The sequence below is a fragment of the Vombatus ursinus genome, unplaced genomic scaffold (assembly GCF_900497805.2).
Source record: "Vombatus ursinus unplaced genomic scaffold, bare-nosed wombat genome assembly UNPS02014801.1, whole genome shotgun sequence".
Lineage (NCBI taxonomy): Eukaryota > Metazoa > Chordata > Mammalia > Diprotodontia > Vombatidae > Vombatus > Vombatus ursinus.
Window position 1 is genome coordinate 16,174,218 of NW_020954579.1, and position 16,606 is coordinate 16,190,823.

Consider the following 16,606-nt stretch of genomic DNA (forward strand, 5'->3'; position numbering starts at 1 on the left):
CTTTGGGAAAACAATCACTTGGGTACCCTCCCAAGGCCCTAACCATGATGATCTGGCTCCATACAGGTAACTTACTCAGAAAAAGAAAAACAAAACAAAACAATCATTCTGCTTTATCTGGGTCAAAGCCCTGGAGTTTCTCCTAGAACAACCTGAATGTGGTAGGGAGATTGACAGTCTGGGTGAAGGCCAGCTAGGGCCCAATCCTCAAGAAAGGAAGAGATGAAAGGTAGGGAGGAGGGGCAGCTAGGTGGCCCAGTGGATAGATAGAGCAGTAGCCGTGGAGTCAGGAGGCCCTCTATTCAAATCCAGCCTTAGACACTTACTAGTTGTGTGACCCTGGGCAAGTGATTTAACCTTGATTGCCTACCCCCTCAAATTTTTTTAAATGTTTAAAAAAGAGAGGGAGGGAGAACTTCCTCACTTCCCCCTCCTCATCCAAGAGAAATACTAAAATTACTCTAAGAAGCTATATGTTGAAGTTGAACATTTACCAAAAGCCTTGGGTCAAGAAGAGAAAATCCTTGGTCTGACTCTCAGCTGCTCACCGACACTGAAGTCCTTGCCTAGGATGGAACTCCCCAGCATAGATACTCTCTTGAAGCTCTTTAGCAAGGGAGCCCAGAATCTCTTTTATCAAGTGCCTCAGATTGGGGGCGGGAGGGGAGGTCAAGAGGGGGAGAAGGACATCAGGAGTGAGTTGGTTTATTGTCCAATGGGGATCTAGGGAAAGAAGGTAGACAAAGCCAGCTGAACCTGTGCAACTTCTTCCTTTTCTTACATACACACACACACACACATACACACAGAAACCCAATTCACACCCTCACACCTATACTCTCCTGAGGTTTTCACTCATTGACTTTCTATACTTGGGAATCATACTTCAGGTCAGACCACAGTGATTCAGTGGTTATTGTGGTCCCTGAGCCTCTGAGAAACAAAAAGTACAAAGGTTGCCTGTCTCTCATGAGCTGAAATCTGGTAGGGGGGCACAGTAGCCACTAATTGCCCTTTTCTGGGATCTCCTGGTGAGCTAGAACAAAGTCACAGTTCCTATAGTTAAGAGTTGGCTGGGGGGCTTTACCAGAGCAGTTCAGATGGAAGGCCCCTGAACTGAAAGGCAATAGGGAGATTATTAGCTCCTTTCTCTGGGGGAACCGGGTTTTCTATTTTTCCAATGTTTTCACTATTGTGGTACCAGAACAAAATTTAACTTAAAAGTATCTTTGGTCCTCAAATGGCCAGTCCCATGCTAGAGACCCACAAACTGTAATCACTGGGAGAAGGGAAGCAGAGAAACCTGGGGTAAGCCTGATGCAGGAGTCTAGGTCCCTCCTGGGGAAAAGCAGTGATGGGATGTTGTGTATGTGCAACTTATTTCTTTGGCATTCCTTATGCTTCTGCCCTTTGTGACTTTTTTTTTTCAGTTGGGGGACTCGTTGCCCCACTGGAGTACTCAAGATGTTTAAGAGTTCAGTCTGGAGGTGGGGAACAGCCCTAAACCCAGTGGTTCATTCTCCCCAGGCTCCTTCTGCCCCTCTTCTCTCACACAAATGGGCAGCAGTTAGGCTGTTTCTTCTGGGATTCCACATAGTCATGAATCTGGAAGCTGGGCTCATTTGCCTGTTGTTGCCCAGCTCGGTGCTTCAGCTCCCTGAAAGAGGCCAGGGTTGAGATTGCATTTCCAAAAAGAGTCCCCCTCGTCCCCTAGGCTCAGAAATGATGGGTCCCTCAGGTTCTGGGGCATTCCTTTACTCTTGCCGATGGTGGCGGTAGTGACAATCTTTCTCCTTCTCCCATCCACGCTTCCCAAGAAAGGACCCTCCCCTGTCCCATGGACTGACCTGGCAATAGCCAAAAAGGCTAGCTCCACATTCATGCCCGTCTTAGCACTGGTTTCCATGAAAGGCACACCATATTCCTGTCAAGTAGAAAGTATCTTCAGGATCTGCTGTTCCCCCTGGTCAGTCCCTTCCTCAACCCTCTCTTTATCCCATGGGCAATCACTTACTCTGGCCAATGTCTCTCCATCTTCTGATCGGACTACCCTTTCTCTGCTCACATCCGCCTGCAAAATCCACACCCATCACTCTGGAGAGGGATATCTTCTCTCTACCCTCCTCCCGCCAGAGCCCAAGCCTCTCCCTGCCCAGACCGTGGACCCTGCCTGCCCTCTGCTGGTTGCCTGTGAGCCTCAGGAACGGTTGATTGACTGCAGACAATGCCAAGGAGATGTGGTTAGAGCCAAGTACTAGGAGGACCTATGGCTGAGGCATAACAGACTTCTAGATCCCAGAAGTATTAACCCAAGATGATGAAGACTCTGGTTCATGCCATCAGGTCCCATTATAGCCAAGGATTTGGGAGTCCATCCCAGAAGGGGATCAGTCAACTGTTCCCAGCCTCAGTCCTTAAACCTAACTCCACTACGGAAAGGACATGGACGTAAGGATGACTCCATCTCCTAACCAGAAAGGTTTGAACCCAGAGGGGAGGAAATGTGGGAGTGTATAGAAGAGAGGAGCCAAAGATGCCACCTTCCTCCACCACATACAAAAATTCCCTATGCCTTTGTAGATCTCATAGATTTTTTTTTTTTAATAGAGGAGGTAAGTAGGAGAGGGAAGGAGAGAATTTGGAACTCAAAATTTTTTAAAATGAATTTTTAAAAAATTGTTACATGTAATTGGGACAGAGTTAATAAAATAAAGATATACTGGGGACAATAAACAAATTATTGATTTATTTTAATAAATCAAAACCAAAACTAAATACTGTTAAAGTAATGGCCAAGCTTCCTCCCCAACTCCCACATTTTAGAGATGAGGGAATTGAGGTTAAGAAAGGTTAAATGACTTGCTCATGGTCATTTAGTGTCTGAGGTAGCATTTGAACTCAGTTTTTCCCAAGTGAATGTTCAGCACTCTATCCACTATGCCATATGAAGTCTTTTGAAGAAAAGATAGGAGAAAATACCTCCATTCTTCTCCACAGAAAACTGGGGGGCTATGTTGTAAAATACATTTTTGAGATATTAACTAGTATTATTAAACTTTATAAAAGTCTTCCTTTATTCTTTTTTTTATCACTCAGGGAGAAAGAAGATGTAAGTAATATAAAAAAAGATTTGAATAACTATTTTTTTAAATAGAGGAGGTAGTTTGTGACACTGAAGGAGGGTGGAGGGTTATTTTAGTGAGGTAATTGGCCCAGAAGCAATACATACCTTGTTGCCTAGCAACATGATCACCACATCCTTTTGAGCATACTCGTGTATCTCAGTTAGCCAGGCCTATAGGAGAGGGTGGATGAGTTAGTGGAGAAAAAAGGAACCTGATTAGATGGCAGGACTTCCATCCTGAGAAGATCCCCATCTACCCCAATCAATGCTCTACCCTTTCCCAGTCCCCACTTCACTTCCTATCAGCTGTTTCCTTTGTACTGACTCATTTCATTGGTCACAGTTAATTCAAATTAATAATCATTTACTAAGTATCTAGTCTGGGGAGATACAATGATAAAAATAAAATAGTCCTTAAGTTCTACTAAGAGAAAATAAGTACATCTGTCTCCTGTATCTCAGCCTTTCTACTTCTCCCTCAACCAAACTCATCAATTAATCCATCAATCAATTACTTAATAAATAAGCTTTTATTATTATATATCACAATACATAATAAGCTTATCCTGTGCCAGGCACTGGTGATTCAAAAATAAAACAAAAACGGTCCCTGACCCCAATAAGGTTACATTCCAATGGAATGTTTTCTATATATATAGATTATATACATAACATTTTCTATATATCTATATATGTGTGTGTGTATGTATATATATACACAAATACATATGCATACATATATGCATGTGTATGCACATGCATGTTTATAAGTATGTATACATGTAAATATATGCACAGGCAAGACATGCAAGATAAATGTTGCAGAATAGTAGGAATGGAACCTCAGAGGGGACCTCATACCAGTTCTCTGTGTTGGAATCCTTATTTTAATGTCCAGCCCTTTGCCTGTGAGGCCTTCTTTCCCTAACTGCCCAAACCATAGCACTCTCTCTTTTCTCTGAAAAGTTTGTGTATCTCCCCATTGCGTTATAAGTTCCCTAAGAGACTCTTGTCTTATGCCTCTCCTTTGAAACTCTCACAATATTTAGTATAGTACTTCTCTGCACACAGTAAACAGTTGGCAGTATTTTGGGTTTGGTTCTTTGAGGAGCATAACCTCTCTTCTTGCCTTCTTTTTATTCTCCACCCACCCAGCTTACATACTTATCCTAGCTCAACTTCTAAAGAGACCATCACAACTGGCACCGGTAGTCCCAATGGACTGGGTCCCTAATTGGTAACTCAGGTGGAGCCTGAAGTTGTTTCTATGTCCTTTTATATGAAATGTGTATGTGAGCTATGTTCAGAATCGTTTACAGGGCCCATCAGAGGCTGTAGGCTTCTTACAGACTTCAGCTTATTTGCTAATAAAACACAAAAGGGCAGTTATCTGTTTCTGACTCATCAACCCAAGTGCTTTAAGAAAGTAGTTTTGCTCCCAGGGCAGGGAGTCATGGTGGGGAGGGAGTCCTGGCCTTGGGTGCTATCTGGGGGAGCCACAGAAAGGGAGGGACTTACCCGAATATTGTCAAAGGAAGATTTGTTGGTGATATCATAGAGTAGGAGCAGGGCTAGAAGGCGAGAAAAAGCACAGTGGGAATTTGGGGGCTCTGCTGTTGGTGGTAGGAGGAAAAAGGATCTGGGAACTGTGGGGAAGGGCATAGGACACAGAGCCTTTGGGGAGAGGTTAGAGACCTACCTTGGGCATCCCGGTAATAGGCGTGGGTGACACTTCGGAATCGTTCCTGCCCTGCTGTGTCCCAAATCTAAGAAGAGACAGAAAATCAGCACTAAGAAGCAGAGAGAGGAAAATCAGCCACTCTAGGGAAAAGAAAACTCTTTGAAGTAAGTGAGATAAAGGGAAAAGACTGGGTCCCTCTTGCACTGTGCATGGTACAAGGTGGAATTCCTTAAGTGTAGTAGGGCATGTTTCTGGTAGCCTGGGATGGACCCTGTCCTTTCTAGTGAGAAGGAGGAAAATACTTGTCCAGAGTCCTTGGACACTGACTGCCTAATAATCTGACCTCCTGGAATTTTCCAGGCTCCTTCTCAGGAAATCATCTCACCCTAACCTCAAATAGTGGGGGAGGGAGGCAAAGAGTCAGCATAAGATGTTCCCTCAGCATGGGAGGAAGAAGCCACTTCTAAAGTGAAAAGGAAGACTGGACATGCAAAGCTTCTAAAATATTTGTTCAAAGGCCCTGCCTGGGACAGGGCTGGAAAGAGAAACCTTAAATTGAGAAAAACCTATAATAGAAGCCAGGGAGCTTGAAAGCTGTTATTTCTATATAGACAAGAGCAACTTCCTCCCTCTCTAGGGCCCCACAGGAAGTTACCCCAAACAGAACATAACCACAGCCCTTGACAGGCCTCCTGTGGCTAAGTCCTTATCAGCATAGGCAGACTGATCATTCCCTCTTCTCTTTCCATCCCCCATTCCCCAACCCCAGTCCCTCAACTTACCTGTAGTTTTACTTTCATACCATCCACGGTCACCACCTTATTCTAAAAAAGAAGTAGATAATAAGGGTGGAGGGAAACTGGAAGGTTTGGGGTACTCAAGTTCCTCATCTTTTAGCATACCATCCTTAGAGGGATCTCATACCCTGACCCTCTCGAGGGAGCTTAGAGATTTGGAAAGACCTACTATCACTTGTGTGGTCAAACCCACCCATGGAAGTAGGAAGGTCCCGAAGAATAGAAGGGTTAGAACTGGCTCTCAGCTATCCCTATCCTAGCCATTTCTTCCCCTAACCTCCTCTCCCCTGTTCTTTGCTTCACCTTGGGATTGGGTTGATGGAGTATGGACTGAAGCATAGTGTAGTTGAAAGGGTGAGTCCTAATTCTTGATGAGAATCAACAGCCAGGACTCTCCTTATCCTTTCTCCACTCCATGTCTGCCATGCCAGAAAATATTCAGTTTTGTCATAGTATTTTGCATATAGTAGTAACTTAGTAAATGTTTATTGATATCATCATGACTGTCTCCTAAAGACAGTCCTAAAGACCTTCCAAAGGTCTAGCCTGTGGACTTTGATGTGGAATTGCCACTTGATGGCTGGGCCAGCTTAGCCTAGGATCCAGGTATCTAAATAAAGAGGAGGGGACAGAGCTACTGTCCTGGAACTATTACCCTGCTCCAGCTATCACCCATCCAAATTTCCCATGACTGAAGACCTCTAATAATACTTTCCTTCTAACTAGACTCTCAGTTCTTTATGCTTATATAACAGAGTGGCTTGGGGTCTGAGTCCAATGCCCCAACCATCTCATATCCCTGGGCTGGGGCAAACACAAATGTTGATTCCTCCCAGTCTTGCTGAAGAAATCACTCCTGGGACTGATGGCAAGATGGCTGAACCAAGAGAGGAAGTCTTCGAAGTTCCTTTAGACCCTTTTCCACAGAAGAACCCAGAGAAATTATGGACCATGTAATGTCCAATGGCTTTTCCACAATGTCTAATCCTATTAAGACTACAAGTTCTATGTGGTAAGAGACTATGTCTGTTCTTTATCCTAATGTCTAGTATAGGTATTTGTACATTGCAAACTAATGAAGAATTGACTAGTTGAGGGAATTGGGAAGCATTCTCTCCGGAGGGCAACGGGAAAGATAAAACAAAGAAGATGACATTCCAACCAAAAGGAGAGAGGAAGAATCATTCTTTTCCTTGCTATCCCCAACAGGTAAATGTTACGATCATTGTTTTTAGGTTTCCCTGGCTAGAACAAAACTGAGGGATTGTACAGTTCCCTTAAGTCCACTAAGCAATGAGAGCATAAGAATTCGAATGCAGAGATATTCTGTGCGAACCCTCAACAGACATGGATGGAAGGAAGGAGGATAATGACCCCACTGGCCATGAGCTGTAGCCCCAAGGCCCCACCTGTCTGAAGGAGCCCACAGCCACCTCACCCGAAAGTCTATGCCGACAGTGGCTATGAAGGTCTTGGACAGGAAAGCCCCGTCTTTGAAATGGATCAGGAAACAGGTTTTCCCAACGCCTGAGTCTCCCAACAGCATTACCTAGGAGATGAGGCAGAGTTGGGTTAATAGGGTTAGGCAGGTCAAAAGAGCTAGTGAATGAAAGGGAGGGAATGTAAAGTAGTAGGTGCTCATTAATTGCTTATTGATTGATTGGGGGAGTATGTCAGTAAGAGGCTGTGGGATATAGAGGGGAAGATAGAAGGAAGGGAATTGTTTTGCTAGGTTCCAGAGAGCAGAATAAGGTGAAGTAGGCATAAATTGAAGGGGAAAAAAGGCAAAGTTGGTCTTGATTTCATGAAAAACTTCCTAATAATTAGAATTGGCAGCTTTGGGAGAGAGAGAATTCTCCTTCATTGGAGGTCTTCAAACACACAAAGCCTGGATGACCACTTGCCAGATACGTAGTAGTAGAGATTCTCATGGAATGTGGAGCCCTGTTGGCTTCTACCCAGCCCCACCCCCATGCCTTTCTAATCAGCACTTGGGAGATAGTTATTTATCATAACCATTCCTCCCAATCTGTCCTGAACTCTACTTCCTGGATTAATGATGAGAGGGGAGCACACACAAAACATGGTGTGGTGGAAAGTTGCTATTTGTTGTTTGTTCTTGAAGAGGATCATGACTTCAGGAAGGCGATGCCTTGACATTCAAGTGAACTGAATTTAAGTGAGGGAGGGCTGTGCAAACTCACCAGCCTCACTTTCTCCTCCTGAATCTGGGTCCTAGTATTGGCTCTACTACTGAAAAACTGTGGAACTTTGGGCAAGGTGGATGACATCTGCGGGATGTATTTCCTTATCTGCAAAATGAGTCCCTGGACTAAATGCTTGATAAGGTCTTTTCCAGTGCAAATATTCTGTATCTACAAGCCAGTAGAGAGGGATTGGCTAACAATCTGGTTGAGCAGTTTACCCCTGGGGTGGAAGGAGAGGGTAGATAAGGGAATACATGCACCCTAGTTGCCTATTCCTAGTCTCTCAGGTCTCTGGAATCCCTAACTCCAGTTATGGGGAGGGAGGAGTGGTAGCTGCCTGTATGTTTTACTTGTCATACTAATTACCCTCCCAATCAGGCAAATTCCACTAAATACAAATATAAACAGGCTGCCCAGCATCTCCATCTTCTTAGACCATCAGGTGAACTAGGGACCTCTGCTCTGTTATCAATCTAGATTCTGGGGCTCACTTACCTCCCAGGACATTGGGCATTAGCATTTTTCCTCCCCTTCCCTAATCCAATTAAGTTTTTGATTCAACAGACATGTTAAAACCCCCATGTGTGAGCCGTTGGGAAGCTCATTTCCCACCACAACAGTAGGCACTAGGGCTTTGGGAGGGCAAATTGAATACTTTCCTTCTGAATGGCCCAAACCAAGACTTTAGGACTCTATATATATCTGCTCCTGAGGAATGGAATGTTTTCTGGTGGAGTGCTCTGGAATGGGCATCAAGGCAGGCTTCTTGGAGAGAGGCAGGGTTCTTTTCCAAGGTCACACAGAAGAAGTTGCAATGCCCAAATATTTACCATGTTTCCCAAAGGATCCATAATAGAGCACAACTGGGACTTAACACATTACTCCTTTCAAGTACATTAAAGTTCAGTTAAAATGATGTTCTTGCTATTCCTTACTCTCCACACTCTATCTCCAGGCTCTCCCTTTGTACTGTGTATTCCACACGATGGGAATACCTTAAAACAGGGGTGGGGAACCTTCCCACTTGAGGCCACCTGTGGCCCTCTAGGTCCTTAAGTGAAGTTTGGATTCAGTCAAAGGACCACACTCGAGGACCTAAAGGCCACAGGTGGCCTAGAGGTGGAAGGTTCCCCACCCCTGCCTTAGAATCACTCAGTTGGAGGGGGCCAGCTAGGTGGCTCAGTGGATAGAGCACTGGACATGGATTCAGGAGGACCTGAGTTCAAATCTGGCCTCAGACACATAACACTTACTAGCTCTGTGACCCTGGGCAAGTCACTTAACCCCATTGCCTAGTCAAAAAAAAAATCACTCAGTTCAAGCCTCACCTTGTACAGTAAACCTTTTCTGATCCACACCCCACCCTGACCTGCTACAGCTCTCCCTCTCTAATTATCTGGGATTTATTTTGTATACTAACTGTATATTATATATGTACATTTTGTAAGCTCATTGAGGATGAGGGCTATTTTTTAAATTTTCCTAACAACTAGCAAAGTACTAGGCAGATTGCTGGAGCTTAATAAAAGTCTGTTCATTTGATAGATTGAGTGGGAGCACTCACTCTTCCATCATCTTTTTCCGAATACCTAGGGATAACTGAACTCTTCCAGGCCAGTGAAAAGGTTAAATGAAGCCAGTCGTTTTAGATTAGATGTCTCCAGAGAAAAAGAGTGGTTCTAACTAACTAGCCCAGGGTTATTTATTGAAGTCTATTATGGTGAACTGGAGACAGGAAAAGGAAAAGGCTCAAGAACCCGGTGACGAACGGGGAAAAGCACACCACTTGACTCTATCTTAGGATATTTTTAACTGAAGAAGCTCTTGGGAAATGATGAATAAGGTGTATCTCAGCAATGGATCTTGAGACCAAACACCTCTAAGGTTCAGAAATTGGCTGTGGTGCTTAGCACTGAGACGCCCAAGTTACTTCCCCTCACTAAGTCGGTTTCTTCGTTTGTAAAATGAGTCATACTAGATAATTTTGAAGGTTTTCCCTCCCCCCCAAATCCGGATCCCATTTACCAGGGCAGCTCCTGTCCCCTAGGGACAGGGCACCCTTCTTCCAAATCGTCTCCCCCCATTCCCATAACCCTCGACTCCTTCGAACTAATAGATTGGGAAAAACGTTATTGGGGCTTTCTAGGGACGGGGTTCCCACTGAAGATACTCTTGATATTTGCAAGTATTCCAGGAAGGAGTGCTAGGTCCACTCGAATCTAGCTGGGCCAAACAATTGGGAGTGAGGGGTGGGAAGGAGGTTCACTAGCCTGGGTTCCCTTTGCCATCCCATTCATTCGCCCGGGAGGGCAAACAAAACTGGCAAAGAAGGTTGGGAGGATCCTGGGGGGAGTTTCACCAACAGCAACTAGACTACTTTAGCTCCTAGAAGAACTGGGATGCCTGGAGCGAAATGGGGCTAGGAACTGAGCCCGGATTGGCTCAATTCAGGTAGGACACAAAAAGAGGGAGGGAGGAAGACTTAAGGAAGGGGGCAGAGCCTTTGCCTTGGGGTTCTAGCAGTGAGAGTCCACAGGGCACACCAACCTTGCCTGCGAGATCGTAGCTTGGACTGCTGGGCGAGAAGCGCTGCGGGGCCCCGCTACCCGGGGTAGCAGTGGTGCCAAAGGGTCTCCTCATGTCACTGGTTGAGAGGCTATCACAGACTGATGACCACGGAGAAAACCCGCTCTGCCACGCCCGAGGCTTCACTCTCCCTTTCTGTGCCTGGACCCGCTACTCCCCGCTGGGGCTGGCCGCAAGTGGGCCAGGCATCCTTCTCCCGGATCGGTTCCTGGGGCCACCCCCGCCCCCAGCTTCCCCGGGGCAGCTCCCCACTCTTTGTCGGTTCCCTCAGAGGGGAGGGACTAGAGGATGCAAGGGTAGGGAGGGGCCGAAGGGGCAAGCAGGGGTGTGACTCTTTAGCCAAGTCTCAAACCAAGGACTGCTCCATCAAGGCATAAGCCAAGGAGGCTAGGAACCAATCCTTCGAGGGAAGAATGAAGTTGAAGACTCCATCAGTTACAGCGAAATGTTTACTTTTACAGGTCAACTGGGTAGCTCAAGCTCTTCATTGCTGCCACGGGGTTTAGGGCTAGCAGGTGGCGACAGAGCGCTGCCCAGGACAAGTCTGGCACTGGTAAGGGCTGGGTTTCACACTAACTCCTCCTGCACCACGTGGTGTCCGACTCTGAAAAGTGGAGCGAATCTACTCTGCGCTCTAACTCCGGTCTCTGGTTTGTTTTTTCTTTTTTTACGACGTTTCTGCTAATCTCACATACTAGCTTCTTTGCCTGAAATTGCATATTCAGTTCACTCCTCTCCTCCTGCCCACCCCCACTCCCAGCTTTCCCTCATTCTACTGCTGTAACTTCCTAACAAGTTCAGCTCTCCCAAAGTCACTTTTCACCAGAGCAGGAATTCTTTACTATTTTTGTGTCGTGGACCCTTTTGACAATCTGGTGGAGCCTATGGATTCCTTCCCAGAAAAATGTTTTTAAATGCACAAAGTATATAGGATTACAAAGGAAATCAAATATTGAAATGGTTTTTTATTTTTAATTTTATTTTAAATTCATACCAGGTTAAGAAACACTGCTTGACTAGAGGGAGATAATTATTCCTTATCAGTGGAAGTCTTCAGGCAGTCTGGATGAGGACTACCTCTCAAAAATTGTACAGGAAATTCCTATCAAAGCTATGGGTTGAACTGGAACATTGTGGATAGAGCAAGGGGCCTGGAGTCGGGCAGACATCCTTTTGAGTTCAAATTTGGCCTCAGTCAGACCTTTAACTAGCTGTGTGACTCTGGGCAAGTCACTTAACCCAGTTTGCCTCAGTTTCTTCATCTGTAAAATGAGCTGGAGAAGGAAATGGCAAACAATTCCAGTATTTCTGACAACAAAACAAAACAAAACAAAACAAAAAAACAAATGGGATTCCGAAGAGTCAGATACAACTGAAAAATGACTGAACAAAAAAAAAAATGGCCTCTGAGGTTCCTTGGCACTCAGATTCTATCCCTGTGATCTTCCACTAATCCACAGCTCTCAAGCCCTGCAAGGTCTGGTTGAAGTACTTTGTCCCAAAAACAGGACAAACAAGCAGCCGTTTAAGTATGTTGGGCCTCAATTTGTAGCCTTGTACTACATACAACTGCCTATAGCTCACTGCTTCCCCCTAGGCAAGAATTATTAAGAACATCATCTTGGTAATATCTGAAGAGAGGATTGTGAGAACCCTACTGCCTGGTGTGTGTGGGTGTGTGTGGATGTGTGTGGGAAGGGAAATAGGATCATAGATTTGGAACTGGAAAGGACCCTAGAGGTCATTTAGTCCAACCTTCTAATTTTACAGATGAGGAAACTTGAGAGGAAGAAACTTAGACCTAGAGAGGGAATTGGCTTGCCAAGCAGCCCACAGGTACCCAGATTCTTTGACCACAAACCCAAAGGAGAAGGATCAACTGTACTAGAGGTCCGACGTATCACAGAAATTTTTGTTGAGTTGTTTTCCGTCATGTCCGACCCTTGGTGACCTCAACTGGGGTCACAAAAATAGCTAGGAAGTAAATTAACTTCAAAGCTCAATTCCTTCCCTGTTCACTCTCTCTTCTGCTTCACTTTGGTAGTCCCCCTCCCATCCCATCACCCAAAGTGACTAAACCCTGAGGCTTACTCCTAGATGGGTTAATCCCTACTTGGAACCTCCTCTTCCTTTCCACCTTCCATTATTTATTAGTAGCTTTCTTCCTTTAGAATGTAATAAGTTCTGAAGGAGTTGGCATCAGCCTGACACATAACAAAGACTTAATAAATGCTTTATCTAATTAATCTAAAGAGCTGAGCCAACTCTGGGGAAGTAGGTATAGAGCCTAGGGCTAGTTTCTATTCCCTCATGCTACCCAGACAGAATGGTATCTTTGGTTCCAGAACCCTCTTCCTTCCAGCTTGGAAATGACCCATGCTGTACTCTTCATTCTTCAATCCCTAGCCAACTGGCAAACCTTTTGATGATATAGTGGACTCTGTGCCCCACTCAAATTCCTATAGCAAACTTCTTCTCCCAATGAAGAGACAATGAAAGAAATATAAAATTGGTACTATCACCTCCAAAAAACCCAATCCCTTTCCTTCCATCTTATGATCTATTTTTGTAACCTTGTACACCTGGTTCCATTCTTTTGTTAGCATCAGGCTAGTCAATGATTTTTACCCCATACCTGAGTCTAAGAGGGAGAGCTGGGAATATGCCAGAAATCACATTTGATCTTTTCCTACCCCTGTGATTCTGAGAAGAGTTCCCTGTTTCTATCCAATGAAGAAGAAAGAAGAAAACCTCCAAACACTTTCTAGGGAGAGTGTGATACAAACTGTGGACAGCTCTGGTTAGAAGTTGAAAGAGAGGAAAACATTTTAAAGGAGTAAGGTTCCTACTCCGTTAACCTTCTTCCCATAGACTTGCAGTTTGAGAAGCAACATATTGTCCTTAATAGTCAAGTTCTGTAGGGGAGTGCACTGAGAAACATTTTAATCCCTTGCCTTCTAAGGTTCATGGGTCCATGGGAATTCATGTGGCCATGCTAAATTCTGACCTTTTAAAATCTCAAACACCAGGTTGAGCTGCTGCCTGAGGTCCTGGAGCATAGCCAGCTAGTGAGTGCTTACTGTGAATCCGATGCCCACGGTGGCTGAGAAGGAGCCTGGGATAAACTTGCCCTGGTCAAACTGAACCAGTAGAGATGTCTTCCCCACACCGCTATCTCCCACCAGGATGGTCTGTAAGAATTCAAGGGTGAAATATTAGGGACATTGAATACAATCCAGTCTTCTATGAAGCAACGATGATTGAGAGTACAAATTCTGTATGCCTATGCCCCTGACTCATATTCACACAGAAATATACATATTTACCAATATTTAAACAAACAGGTGGTTATTGATGTTCCATTACATACTCTGAAAGGCCCATAGATGAGGTCTTATTTCTATACATTGTTGTATTCTGTTAGCTTTTTATCTATTTTCTTTTTCTACCTTATCTTTACCAGGCTTGGGATATTTGACTTGTAAAAAAAATTAGAATATTATTTTTCCTCTATTTTCAGAAATATTTTGTGTACTATAGAGGCCTCATTGGATATTACTTCCCCTCTAGCACTCTTTGATTCAGCCAAACCAGTGTTCTCTCTGTTCCTCACACAGGACACTCTGTCTCCAGTCTCTGGTCTTTTCAGTGGCAATCCCCTATGCCTATATACATATATATATGTATATAGTCAGGCACTTTTTTACATAGCAGTACATTATTAACCTATTTTTTTCTTCTGAAACAGACTTATTTAGGCTGTTTATATCCTTTGTCAATTTGATTATTTTGTATTTTTTAAATATTCAACTATTTCTTTTATATTTTCAGTTTTATTGGTATAGAACTGTAAATAACAGCCTTCTTCATTTCCTTGGTAATAATAGAATTATAAACTCATAAGTTTAGAACTGAAATGGACCTCAGAGGTCATTTAGTTCAACATTCTCATTTTAAAGATGAGGAAACTGAAGTCCAGAGAGGTTGAACAACTTGTTTAAGTTCACACAAGTAATAAATAGCAGAAATGATTTTCAAATTCAGGTCCTCTGACTATGAATCCAGTGCTTTTATTTGCTAATTGTGTATCAATTTTATTGGTCTTGGGGGAAAAGTTGTTTTATTTATTAATGCAATTTTCTCTTCTAATTTATTTTTCTTTTTAATTGAATACATTTTTTTCTTAGATTATATAATGGGGGTTGATCATGAGGGTCTCTGATTCATCTGAATTGATCAGGAAAATTACAGATCAAGTTAAGCCCTTATTAGGGCTTTATTAGAAGGAGCCACTAGATATGTGTTCAATCTTTGACTAGATCCCCATTGACTAGATCTGCCTCCTTATGAATCTTTAACTGAGATTCAGAGAGATGTCAAAAGGAGCTGCCCTCTTTGAAACTTCCTGATTTTTGTCGCAGGTACTATCATCTTTCTGGTCTTTCAGTTGCATGACCTTAGCATTATCCTTGACTTCTTGCTTCCTGTCTTCCCTCACATTCAATCAGTTGCCAAGCCCTGCCTTTGCCTGCCTTTTCCTGTCTCCACAACATCTCGTGTGTCCCACGAGATCATTCCACTTACCCTCCTACAGCCTTTGTCCACGGCTTCATCTCCTCTCATGTGATTATTGGGATCACCTTCTAACTGGTCACCCCGCCTCAAGCCTCTCACCACTTTAGTACCATCTTCATACCACTTCCCAAGTCAGTTTCCCTAAACATAGATCTAACCAGGTGACTGCTCTACTCAATCAACTCCAATAGTTTCCTATTGCCTCTAGCATCAGTTTTTAAAGCCCTTCACATCGTGGTACTAATCTATATTTCAGGCCTCATTGGATGTTACTTCCCCTCTAGCACTCTTTGATTCAGCCAAACTGTCCTTCTCTCTGTTCCTCACATAGGACACTCTGTCTCCACTCTCTGGTCTTTTGCAGTGGCAATCCCCTATGCCTGAAATGCACTCCTTTACCTCCACCTCAGAATCAGACTGAGACCTCCTAAAGTCCTTAGCTTTAAAAAGCCAACGTCTTGAGGGCAGCTAGGTGGCATGGTAGATAGAGCACCGGCCTGAAGTCAGGAGGACCTGAGTTCAAATCCGGCTCTTAGCCCAAACACTTGACACTTACTGGCTGTGTGACCCTGGGCAAGTCACTTAACCCCAGTTGCCTAAAAAAAAACAAAAAACAAAAAACAAAAAAACAAAAACAAAAACAAAAAGCCAATGTCTTCCACTGCATCTGGGGCCATCTCCAGTAGTCATGATGTATATCTGGCCACTGGACCCAGATGGCTCAGTAGGAGAAAGGGAGGCTGGTGACTTTGCACAGCCCTCCCTCACTTAAAATTCAATTCACTTGCAAGTCATGGCATCATCTTCTTGATGTCATGGTCCTCTTCCAGAATGAAGGACAAACAGTCACCACCACCACCACCACCACCACCACTACCACCTCAAAGAACCTCTCACCCTTTAAAATGGAGCTAAAAAACAAAACAAAATAAAATGGAGCGGAAGCACCATCGTCTGCATGAAGTCTTCCTTTATTTCCCTCAACTGGTATTGCTCTCCCTACCAAACTACCTTATATTTAACTACCTTGTATATATTTGTATTTATTCACTTTATATTTATGTTACATTCATTTTGTGTATATTTGTATACATATGCATACTTTGCATTTATTTGTTTTTCACTTTATTTTTATGCTATGTAAGTACTTGCTGTCTCATCATACAAATATAAGCTCCTGGTGAGTAGTAGTTGTTTCATTCTTTGTACTTACATTCCAAGTGCCAGGCACATAAAAGTTGATGAAAAAATGCTTGATAATTATTTGTGGTCTGCACTTTCTCTCCTTTGGACTTCCGAAATAGCTTTTAGCAAGGAGCAGAGAGATCTATAAATATAATGTTTAAAATTCCTGCTTTCTTTTGTGATATAGAATACGATCTTTTTAATGAATGTTCCTTGAATAGTTTAAAATAATTATATACCTAATTTCATTCATTCATTTCTTTCTCTATAGTTGTCAAATCCAGTTTCTCCTGCTCAACTTCCAGCAGCAATGGCAATTTGCAGCAAAAATACATGATGTTGGGATATATGTGCTTGCCAAGGTAAGCCTGAGACTGGAGTGTGAGAAATAATTCACTTGGACCCATACTGTATTCCAATCAGTATTAATCAGTTGGATAGTCTACATAAA

The 16,606-nt window shown here is 43.6% G+C and overlaps 1 protein-coding gene across 4 annotated transcripts in view; it reads right to left on the reverse strand.

Moving 5' to 3' along the window:
* Positions 1 to 339: 339 nt before the first annotated feature.
* Positions 340 to 16,606, reverse strand: part of RAB37 (RAB37, member RAS oncogene family) — an 83,015-nt gene continuing 66,748 nt past the window's right edge. The window contains exons 2-10 of one of the 4 annotated variants that reach the window (XM_027873071.1): positions 13,476 to 13,586; positions 7,041 to 7,151; positions 5,588 to 5,629; positions 4,824 to 4,890; positions 4,643 to 4,695; positions 3,230 to 3,295; positions 2,015 to 2,071; positions 1,848 to 1,924; positions 340 to 1,657 (exon numbers count right to left, since the gene is read on the reverse strand). In XM_027873071.1, the coding sequence (XP_027728872.1) occupies positions 1,549 to 1,657; positions 1,848 to 1,924; positions 2,015 to 2,071; positions 3,230 to 3,295; positions 4,643 to 4,695; positions 4,824 to 4,890; positions 5,588 to 5,629; positions 7,041 to 7,151; positions 13,476 to 13,586 (693 nt within the window). In that variant the 3' untranslated portion in view covers positions 340 to 1,548. Of the gene's footprint in view, positions 1,658 to 1,847; positions 1,925 to 2,014; positions 2,072 to 3,229; positions 3,296 to 4,642; positions 4,696 to 4,823; positions 4,891 to 5,587; positions 5,630 to 7,040; positions 7,152 to 10,356; positions 10,627 to 13,475; positions 13,587 to 16,606 lie in introns of those variants that run through there. The other 3 variants (XM_027873068.1, XM_027873069.1, XM_027873070.1) reach the window with 3 other exon arrangements.